Source organism: Cupressus sempervirens, chromosome 6, assembly GCF_028749045.1.
Source record: "Cupressus sempervirens isolate cs-2001-9-10 chromosome 6, ASM2874904v1, whole genome shotgun sequence".
Lineage (NCBI taxonomy): Eukaryota > Viridiplantae > Streptophyta > Pinopsida > Cupressales > Cupressaceae > Cupressus > Cupressus sempervirens.
Genome location: NC_143123.1, coordinates 655310131 through 655321638, shown reverse-complemented (window position 1 = coordinate 655321638; position 11508 = coordinate 655310131). Strand labels below are relative to the sequence as shown.

Below are 11508 nucleotides of genomic sequence, written 5' to 3'. Positions count from 1 at the left end.
TGTTACATGATGAATGGAATAAGTAATTTTTATTATGGTATATTTAATTAATTATTATTTATCAATACATTACAAATGCTAGAATCACAATTGATAACATAGATAATATTAGTACCATTTATTGTAATGATACCGCATAATTAGTGATGGGGACACAACCCAAGCACAGAATGGACACAACAAGAAAGGGAAAATTTTATTAACTTTGTAAATAGCTAATACATCTCAAACTCCACTCCGAACTGCCTTTTACAATGCCAAAAATATTCTTAAATAGACCCCAAAGGGATAAAGATTAGGAATGCATTCTAGAAAGTGCTAGTTGGCATCCACCGACCAAATAGAAGGCTCTAGAAGTCGCATTAGAAGTCGGCACAAAATTAGAAGAATCTAGAAATGGTATCTGAACTTCCGGGAGGCATAACTTTTGAACCGTAGCTCCGATTGACGAACTGTTTACATTTTCGAAAAGCTCTCGAAGCACTCTATAGCCTTATGGACAAGCTTTGCTTGTCTCCCATTTTTCGGCCATGTTCGAGGTCATTTAATGCCCCTAACCTGACTTTGAAGCATTCTTAGGAGGTCTCCAAAAATCAAAAAATTGCAATAACTTTCAAACTGTGGGGCCTTTCGACCTGATTCTTTTTCTAGAATGCTCTAAATTACAATTACAATCTTCTGACCAATTTACACCTTCTAGTTCACCAAAATGATGGCTCAATTACATACTCCTATTTTTTCGACATTTACACATATCCCAAGGTGTTCAAATACTCTATCCTAGAACACTGATAGTGGAACTGTGAGAGTTGGAACCTTTATTTGACCCAAATGGGTATCCAGAAATGAAAACATATGAAACAGAAACTAAGTCTAAGTACATTTTTTGGTTGACACAAGATTGCCCTTATCCCTCTGGATGCTCCTGCATCAATTAGTTCTAAAAAATGTTTATAATGTTCATTTGTGAAAATATATTGACATGTTATATATATATATATACCATTTCTAATGTATTGGAATTAATTTAAAATTTTAAGCATAACATTTGCACAATACCATATTTTGGTAAATATATTTCATAGATTTGTCATTGCTTTATGTGGTTCTATAAAGAAAATCATCAACATGTAACTTGAGAATGTGTTAACTCTTTGTAAGTTTGGCTCTCAAAAGTTATCTAGTTTTTTAAGGCTAAAAAAGGTCTTCTTTTAATCTTTTTCTTGTTATGTGTACAAACTTTGCAATGTTCTCTCCTTTTTCCATATATTTTCAACAAAATTGCGGGCAAACAATTAGCTTCTAATAAGACATTAAATAGGATATCTCTCGTGTAGAATTACAAATTTGGATGTCCTAATAGTTTGAAGACTCCATATACATGAAAATTATTATGATTGCTATAAAGTAGAAGTTGTAGACCACATTACAATATAAAATTAAATATGACCCATTCTAAAATGATGTTTAAATATATGTTTAATATCTACAACTACTTAATGATACAAGTATAGGCATTTCAAACATGCTTCACCCTCGAAAATTGTTATCAATTGATATTGATATTGATATTGATAATAACATGAGATGGATATTGTCAAAGAAACCTTGTAAATTATAGATGAAAATGACCCCCTTATTCATTTGTTAGAGCTTGAATAAATGAATATAATATTGAGGGACTTATCGACATGGATTTTTCCACACTCTTCTTGGATGGTATTGCATTGCCAATACAAGCTCACTATCGTCAAGTTAAAATGCATGAATATGTAATACACTTAATGAGATTCTATGATAGAAGGTTTGAAAACCACCCAAGGTTTTTCTATTTTGTATTGCATCTAATAATGAGACATTACAATCAAGGACTCTCTTCCATGTTTGTTAATTATAATCTAGAAGACTCCATCTCAACCACCATTGAAAACTTTTTCATCCACACACAAATTTTTTCCAAAGCTCAATTATCTTAAGAATTGATGCATTTTAGATTTTCCTTCTGGGGAACCCAAACGTATTGGAACAAATGTTGTGTGAGCTTTTAGATATGGTTAGCCAGTTAAGATCTCATACTCTATTCTTCATATTTAGTGTTGTGGATACTAAATGGCCAATGTTTCAACAATTATTTTCAAGTGTCATTCCATCTATCCTTCAAAGAAACAAATAACACATGTAAAAATATTTATTAATAACTTGCATCGACTTTCTTGTTCTTGTACAACATGTTCATAATTTTCTACAAATAAGTAATAGAATTTTTATTTTTTACCTAGACAAACTAATGGTATGGATAAGAATGGCAATTGAATTAGAAGTTGTTATATGTGCAAAAATTGGAGAAGTAAGATATTATGAAATAAGAGAAGCCTATGAGAAGTCGCATAATGAAAGAATCTTGAAGGAAAAATTTCAAATCAGAATGGATAAAAGTTGTTTTGAACATAATTCATAACATGAAGTATCGGTTACAAAATGGACCAGTGGAAATCAAGAAGAAAACGATACATAGGGTTACAGATTATCCAAAAAAAATATGTAGGAAACCATCTTATATAGGCATGCACTTTTTGTCACTATCGGGGTACCCCTTGCTCCTCCAGATGCAAGTGCTAGTGTAAATAACATCTCTATCTCTACTATCATGAAAAAGAACCAAAAAAAAATTAAAATTCCCTCTGTTAAATCTAGATAAAATACTTGATTTACTCCTACCCATTCTTTCATTATGTGTTTGCAATACATGCAACAGGAGAGGAGATAGCCATAGCTTATAGCTTATAGATTATTTGATCTTCACCTTTAGTCTTGACTTTGGGGAAGAAGTTGATCCTGCGCAAAAGTAACAGCAGCAAGACATCGTTGCCTCGATGCATGGTGTGCTTCTTCTGTGGTTGACGTCTTCACGTGCTCTTCTATGATTGAAGCCTTCAGCTGCTCTTCTATGGTTGGAGCCTTCAACAGCTCTGGAGCTTGCGTTTCTCCAAATTTTGGTTTTTTTGTTGGCTTGAGTCCCAATCTTTGACTTTTGCTTTATTACTTTTTTCAACACTGATTTTTTTGACTTGCAAATCTATATGTTGATTTTATTCGTACCACAATCTAAAATACGCATATGAAGAAAAGTTCAGCCTTTCAGATAAGATTTATTAAATGTGTCTTGTTGTTGATCTACATGATTATGAAGCTTAGAACATAAAGATTTTGTTTTTTAAATGACAGAAGAAATCATCATAAACTTTGTTTTGTACTTGTATGCACTTGTTTTGTCTCCATGTTCTCAGTGATGGCGCGTTTTTTAGAGAAATTCGAGCAGGGATTTCAAACAAGAAGCAGAATTTCATTTTCATCCACATACAATTTTTTTCCAAAGCTAAATTATCTTAAGAATTGATGCATTTTAGATCTTCCTTGTGGGGAACCCAAATGTATTGGAACAAATGTTGTGTGAGCTTTCAGATATGGTTAGCCAGTTAGGATCTCATACTCTATTCTTCATATTTAGTGTCGTGGATACTAAATGGCTAGTGTTTCAACAATTATTTTCAAGTGTCATTCCATCTATCCTTCAAAGAAACAAATAACACGTGTAAAAAAAATTATTAATAACTTGCGTCGACTTTCTTGTTCTTGTACAGGATGTTCATAATTTTCTACAAATAAGTAATAGAATTTATATTTTTTACCTAGACAAACTAATAGCATGGATAAGAATGACAATTGAATCAGAAGCTGTTATATGTGCAAAAATTGGAGAAGAGATTATGAAATAAGAGAAGCTTATGAGAAGTTGCGTAATGAAAGAATCTTTAAGGAAAAATTTCAAATTAGAATGGATAAAAGTTGTTTTGAAAATAATTCATAACATGAAATATCGGTTACAAAATGGACCAGTGGAAATCAAGAAGAAAACGATACACAAGGTTACAGGTTATCCAAAAAATATATGTAGGAAACCATCTTATATAGGCATGCACTTTTTGTCACTATCGGCGTACCCCTTGCTCCTCCAGATGCAAGTGCTAGTGTAAATAACATCTCTATCTCTGCTATCATGAAAAAGAACCAAAAAAAATTAAAATCCCCTCTGTTAAATCTAGATAAAATACTTGATTTACTCCTACCCATTCTTTCATTATGTGTTTGCAATACATGCAACGGGAGAGGAGATAGCCATAGCTTATAGCTTATAGATTATTTGATCTTCGCCTTTAGTCTTGACTTTGGGGAAGAAGTTGATCCTGCGCAAAAGTAACAGCAGCAAGACGACGTTGCCTCGATGCATGGTGTGCTTCTTCTGTGGTTGACGTCTTCACGTGCTCTTCTATGATTGAAGCCTTCAGCTGCTCTTCTATGGTTGGAGCCTTCAACAGCTCTGGAGCTTGCATTTCTCCAAATTTTGGTTCTTTTGTTGGCTTGAGTCCCAATCTTTGACTTCTGTTTTATTACTTTTTTCAACACTGATTTTTTTGACTTGATAAGGGTTTTGGATTGAAGGAAACCCCTATTGATGGATTAGGATTCCATTTGAAGGTGTGACGATATTTGATCTGGATCGGGTATACCAGTAACAGTGCATTGTGCTCTCTGTTTCAAGTCTGCTCTAAAATTGTGTAGACAAGTTTTTCAGATATTGCTGATAGAAGTTTATGACAGTGAACAGTATTCAAGTTATGCTTGCAGAATTATATTGATTATTCATTCAGTTTGCACTCAGTTTGCAAAGACGTTCTTGCAGATAACTTTTATACAAGATACCTATTTGAAATCTATTAATTTCAAATTGTAATTGCTTGTTTACACATTCCAAATGTTGTAAAGAGAAATATCAGTGATTGTAACCTGTTTTAACTGTGACATACTTAGAGTTGGTGTTTTAAGAATTTCTGAATTGGTGCTCAGATTATTGAATTGTGGTTTTCAGAGTAAGGTAATCTTATAAAGAATTTGACGATTCCTTGGGGTAGTTGCCTGACAAACTTTGCAAACTGTGAGGCTAGATTGGAACAATATATCCTAGCAGCACTTATCACCGTGGTTTTTTACATCCCAGGTTTCCACAAATATTTTGTGCATTGGCTTCATTGTGTAGTTGCAGTTTAGTTTGATTTCACTTTCCACATATATTTGGTGCATTGGCTTCATTGTGTAGTTGCGGTTTTGTTTGATTTCACTTTCAATTCCAAGTTTTCAGATTGATGTTTGGTAAAATTCAGCAAAAATTTAAGTTAATAAAGGATTAAAAAACTTTGAAATATTTTACTAATTTCCCAACCCCCATCAATAGAAAATCTGTATTGTACATTTAGATCAAGCAAGAGAGACAATGTTAGTAATATAATGATTAATATAATGAGATTGTCTTGAAGATTAAAAAATCATAGATTAGATCTCACAATAATTTAAAGAATCATTATTTTCCAAGTATCATTGCAATACTAAACACCTTTAAATCTGTATTAAACATTTTCAATATTTTTTCTCCCTGCAAAAGATTTGACTTGCGTATTTAAGTCATTTATTAGTTCTCAAAAATATTTTTCCTGTGGATCTTTTAGGCAACCAAACCACATTTTATCCAATACACTAAATTCATTTAATCCTATGGTTTCAAAGGAGAAACTAATTCTTTAAGAATATCAATATATCATTTTAAAAATTAAAAAATTAAACATAGTCATGTAAATAATCTTGAAAATAAGTAAAAATATTAATGTAAATAATCTTGATTCATGTTCTCTTTTTTTCATCCTGATGATGGATCACAGAGTGTGATCCGAAACATTGATGCAAAAACAGTGACACAAATGAATCCAGAAACATTCTATGATATCTATGGATTGTGGAAATCTGCTCTCTTATGTTAAAAATTTGAGAATCTGTAGAAGTTGTGGTGGTGTTCTCAATGGATCTGTCAAGTTCATACAGAAGCACTTGCTTTCCTCATCAAGTGTCAATGGATTTATGATCCATTATATTGGGAAACTGTCTCTTGTAAAGGCTACCATGTTCCCCCTTAATGAAAAGCATTAACTTGAAATCAACACGCAAGCAGTTATTGTAAGTCTGTAGAATAAAAGTTATTTTGATTTTAAAACAACTGATACAGAACAATTTCTCATTGTAGGCTAAATCTGATCATAAGTATTTCTGCTCCATAAAAAGAGAGCAAACTATGAATTTCATGAGTAGTGTATTTGAAGAATGGCAATTGAGATGTGTGCTTTGACAAAATTTTGATGATTTTAGACACATTAGAATACCTATACTAACAAAATCTAATTGCTTTTATTGACCTAACTTCTACACTAACTGGGATTAACCTTAACCCTTATGGGTATGGATCCCAACAGTGCACAAGCCTCAACTACTTTAAACATGATGCCAAGATCACCTTAAATTGGCCATTTCATTTCCACAATTTATAGCTAACCACGAGTAATAAAAAAATGCACATATTTGGCAGGAATCTGCAGTCTATATGGAATCTACAAAGGTCGTTCTTGTTTCACATTGCTATTGATCTCAATATGGCATTAGTGGACATGAATGCTACATCTTACAATTTGAATGGCACCACCACGTAACTTATCTACTGAAAGCAAGCTGGAGCTTCAAGCTGTTTATTGACTATTGCCAAGGCCATATACTGCGACCCCATACCAACAGGTGCAAGTTCATCCTTACCTTCCCAAAATGGAGCTGGACCTTCCCCAACAAGCCTCCAATAGCCTAGTTGAAGTGCTTCTGCCTGCTCATCTGATGCATTTTGCATTAATGCCTCCAGCCGAAAATTAATGCCAAGTTGACCAAGAAATTGAGATTGTGAAATTGGACCAAATGCAGCTACCTCCCCTGCCATGACCAAGTAAATAGTCAGGTGTTAAACCATTTGATCTCTTGCATTAGACAAAACTATCATATTATGCAAAATACAATCTAGATATATATATATTAGCTAAATCCCCACTATTATGTTCTCAGGCCTTAAACTGACTCTGGATTCCAGTCTAAATTGCAAGACAAATTTATATCAGCTTCTGAGAAATGAACACACCCGCAGTCTCCTCAGCAACTTGTCTGACGTAAGCAAAATCAACATAAGCGCTAAGGTCTGCTGTTCCTGGCTCTTCCAATACATGAACAAATTTGTGATTTCTTATAGCCTGCATAGATAAAAGAAATATATGTTTTAATAAAGTCAGCTACTATGGCATATAAAGAGTCATAATAACTATAAATATGGTGATACACAGTCTCAACTTGGTTGGAGAAAAAACAGAAAGAAATTGTCTTGCTGATTGAAAGATAGATGTGAATTTAGAATGAGATGAAAATCAATTTCAGCAAATTCGTATAACTTCAAAATGATAGGCAAGATACATTATAATACATAACCTGAAATACAATATAGTCCATTAAAAGATGCTTTCTTTTCTAGCTCTTATCAAAATGTAAAACCTGCCAATACCAACTCCATGAAGAAAAACTCCATTACAATTATTCTAAGGGTTATTATACCAGATTATTTACTTAATATTAAAATGTCTTAATAGCAAATCATCAGACTTGGTATTAGAGAAACGAAAAATCGCCACGATTCAGGCAGTTTGAGCGATACGGTGATCTCATTCATGCCAGGCAATGTTTTATGAGTCGGTGAATCAGATCGCTGATTTCTTGGTGTGAATCACCCTAAATCATCAATTGGCCAAAATCAGCTGCACGGGAGCTGAAACTGGGATTTAAAAACAAAAACAAAAATAACATTTTTTTAAATGTTTTTTTAACATTTCTCTTTCTAATAACCCTAAAAAGCCTTCTATTTCTTTAGTATGACAAAAAGAGAGGAAAACTGAGAGAGAGGAGGAGAAAAGAGAAACCATAACAACCAGCAAGAAAGAAGAGCATTAAGGAGATCACAAATCAATTTGGGGAGGCCATAAGTTTGTATTGAGAGCATTAAGGAGTCAATAACAACACTACTCAAATCATTTGCAAGAGGTAAGTGTTGTTTTTTTTTGTATGTTAGTGTATTGTTTTTTTTTTGGTTAAATTATTTTAGTTTTCATTTGCAAATCTTGAATGTTATTTTACAAAACTGTAAATGCAAAGTAGGGTTTTCTGTTTTAAGACTTTAAGTTTTTAACTGAATTTTCTAATTGCAGCAACCTTAACTTCCATTTTCCACAGTGGGTAAAAGGGATGAGAATTGGAAATATACCAAAGAATTTTCTGGAAAAACAAAACATTAAAAAAATATATGTTTTGTAAAGAGAAAAATTTTGTTAACGTATATAGATTCAAATACCATATTGCAGCCATACCTGGACATAATATTACCTTGTGCACTAAACAACCTGCTGAGGCAAAATGTTTTTGTTATGTGACATTAGAGACAATTGAACAAGAGAAGTTAAATTAAAAAAGACAACTTGAACAATTAAGTGTAATTTTCTCTCATGATAATGCATCCGCATCCATAGGTTGTGTTGGAGAAGGTTCTTCTAGGCCTTCCTTTCATCTTACTGCTAGTGCTTGTGCTAGGAATAATTAAATTTTGTAGGATCCACTATGTTCATCAAATCTATTGATGCTTCCTATCATGTCAAAAACGCTACATACTTATGTGAGGTTATTGAGGAGGTCATAGCAAAGGTGGGGAAAAAAAATGTGGTGTAGGTGGTGACTGATAAAGCAGCAATTTAAGTTGCTGCAGTAAACTTTTTGTTAGTGTAGTTTTTTATTTTTCCTATTTTGCTAGGTTTTTCCTACACTTTTAATAATCTCGCTTAGGTTAGTAAAGCATTTCTTATTAGGTGAAGGGTTGTGAGGTGTCACGTTCCTACATATGAGCATCCATTAGCTATCTTGGGAAGATACTTTGCTATCTTTAGTCCGATAGATGGTTGCTCCTCATTGGTTGGTGTTGCCACCTCCTCCCTCTTCCTAGCCTATATAAGCATGCTATTTGGCTTGTATTTGCATCTCTTGTTTTTGCATCCTCTTAATGCTATTTTGCTTTCAGCATTTGCATTACTCTTTTGGAGACTAACTCTATGATGCTATTTTGATTTTGTATCATTTGCATTCATAGTTTAGATATTTACTCTTTGCACTAGTTTTCTGGGTTATTAATCTTTTCAGATTCTAACATGGTATCAGAGCTTTTCTATGTGCAAGAGTAGATTTTAGTTTTCTTATTTGAGAGATTAGGGAGGGGCAAATAAACTTTATTGTAGTTTTTTTGAAAAATGAAGTATGCTCTTCTCTTGCATCTTCGGATGATCCTGAGAATCAGAAAAGTTTTGACAAAAACAATTTTTCTCTAGGGTTTCAATCTCAAATCTGACAACCAACTTGCATATTTGGAGTTTTCAATCAGTTTTGCAAGTTCCAGCATGCCATTGATGGACTTAAGAAGCTGATCCAGCATTTGCATGTCATATTTTGGTTGTTGGGGTCGTTTTTTGATTTTTGGAGCCGTTTTTTACTGTTAAAGGCGTATGGTTTACATTACAACAACATCTTCTGTACATCAGCAAGAAAAACGCTTTCTGGGTTTTGTTTGCAGCCTCGAAAAACCATCTGGGTATCCTTTAGATTTTGCATGCAAGCTGTATATTTTTCAGAATCGAGCATGCAAAGCTACAGCCATACCCCTCTCCGTTGGCAGTCGCAGATTTGAATGCAGCTTTCAAATGTCTCGTTCTTGCTCATACGGACTCTGATTTTGATGATTCTTGTTATGAACTTGGCTATTTTTTTGTGCTCTATCCACTAGTGGAGTTGGTTTTTTATTTTCATGCATGAATTTTTCAGAAATTGCAAATTCTCAGCCGTGACTGTGCACAATTCTCGTTTTGGAAACTTCGGAGGATCATAACTTTCTCATACGACCTCATATTGAGGTGATTCTTTTTTTGAAAGTGCATGATTTTTCGAGTAGATCACAGTGGTCCTATATGTTTCCTTGATTATTGTGCCCAAGTTTCACTTTTAGCATATGCTCTTCATGAGGAGGCCCTGTCGGTATTTCTTCCGTAACTTGAGCATACGGACGTATTTTTTCAATCCCAAAAATGCATCGAAAAGCTGGTTCTGAGACGGAGATGATGGTACAGGTGTTTTTGATTTTTGCTATAGTCTGGTTGCCTATTTTGGCAGTCAAAGCCATATGCTCTATTTTGCCTTCTGGGAGCCATATCTCGCTCATTCGGACTCTTTTCTGGGCTCGCCAGATATCATTGGAAAGCTGGTTCTATGAGTTATTCAATTGCAGAGATCTTTTATCCAGATTCTACTCCAAGTTCTTTCTCCTCCGAGTTTTGCACTTTCGCACTCTGGCGGATTACTTGGATTCTACAGGTCCTGGAATCTCTTCTTCTGTTCTTTTGGCTCACTCTTCTTTCTGACTTCTGAGCATTGTATGCTTCTATTCTGTTGCATTCCTTTTTCTGTAAATGCACTGAGATAAAGTGCCTGCTTTTGCATATCTAGGATCTTGTACACCTTGTGTTTGTTTGTACTCGCACTCAGTTATAAAGTGCCATGGGGGGTCATGATGTTTTGCCATTTTGTGCTCATCCACCTTTGTCAAGTGAATTTTTCTTCCATGACATTAGCCTATGCAGTGTGTCGGTGACACCGCCCTTTATCCTGTGCTTGTACTTCTATTGCACTATTGGTGTTCCTGATTCTTCTTCTTGCAAATGTTTTTGGCATTGCATTTCAGTGTTCCTGTCACCCCTCTCCCTGTTCAGCATTATGGGGGGGTTCACTTGTTGTTCTATGCTTCTTTGGTTGATGGTTCGTGCCTTCTATTTCCATGGAGGTTCTACAGATCAGCATTTTGACAGAGTTTGCAGCTTCATGCTTCGGAGATGCTTCATGCTCTTTTTTTGTTCCTCTTTTTGGGACATTTCCTAGATTGGAGGCTTAGTTTCCTTCATCTAGTTCTTTTTCTTGTATTGGGTACCTGATCAGGCCTTGTTGCCGGGACCCATTTTCTTGCTTTCATAGCTTTGCTAGGTTATCATCCACCTAAGCTTCGCTTATGGGGGGGTGTTAGTGTAGTTTTTTATTTTTCCTATTTTGCTAGGTTTTTCCTACACTTTTAATAATCTCGCTTAGGTTAGTAAAGCATTTCTTATTAGGTGAATGGTTGTGAGGTGTCACCTTCCTACATATGAGCATCCATTAGCTATCTTGGGAAGATACTTTGCTATCTTTAGTCCGATAGATGGTTGCTCCTCATTGGTTGGTGTTGCCACCTCCTCCCTCTTCCTAGCCTATATAAGCATGCTACCTGACTTGTATTTGCATCTCTTGTTTTTGCATCCTCTTAATGCTATTTTGCTTCCAGCATTTGCATTACTCTCTTGGAGACTAACTCTATGATGCTATTTTGATTTTGTATCATTTGCATTCATAGTTTAGATATTTACTCTTTGCACTAGTTTTCTGGGTTATTAATCTTTTCAGATTCTAACACTTTTAACTTAA

General features: G+C 34.4%; 1 protein-coding gene across 1 annotated transcript in view; it reads right to left on the bottom strand.

The window, feature by feature from the left end:
• Positions 1-6138: 6138 nt before the first annotated feature.
• The window catches only part of LOC149553899 (NADH dehydrogenase ubiquinone complex I, assembly factor-like protein (DUF185)), an 87398-nt gene continuing 82028 nt past the window's right edge, over positions 6139-11508 (bottom strand). Inside the window, exons 9-10 of the mRNA XM_089789245.1 lie at positions 7061-7169; positions 6139-6858 (exon numbers count right to left, since the gene is read on the bottom strand). Of these exons, the coding sequence (XP_089645371.1) occupies positions 6596-6858; positions 7061-7169 (372 nt within the window). The 3' untranslated portion in view covers positions 6139-6595. The remainder of the gene's footprint in view (positions 6859-7060; positions 7170-11508) is intronic.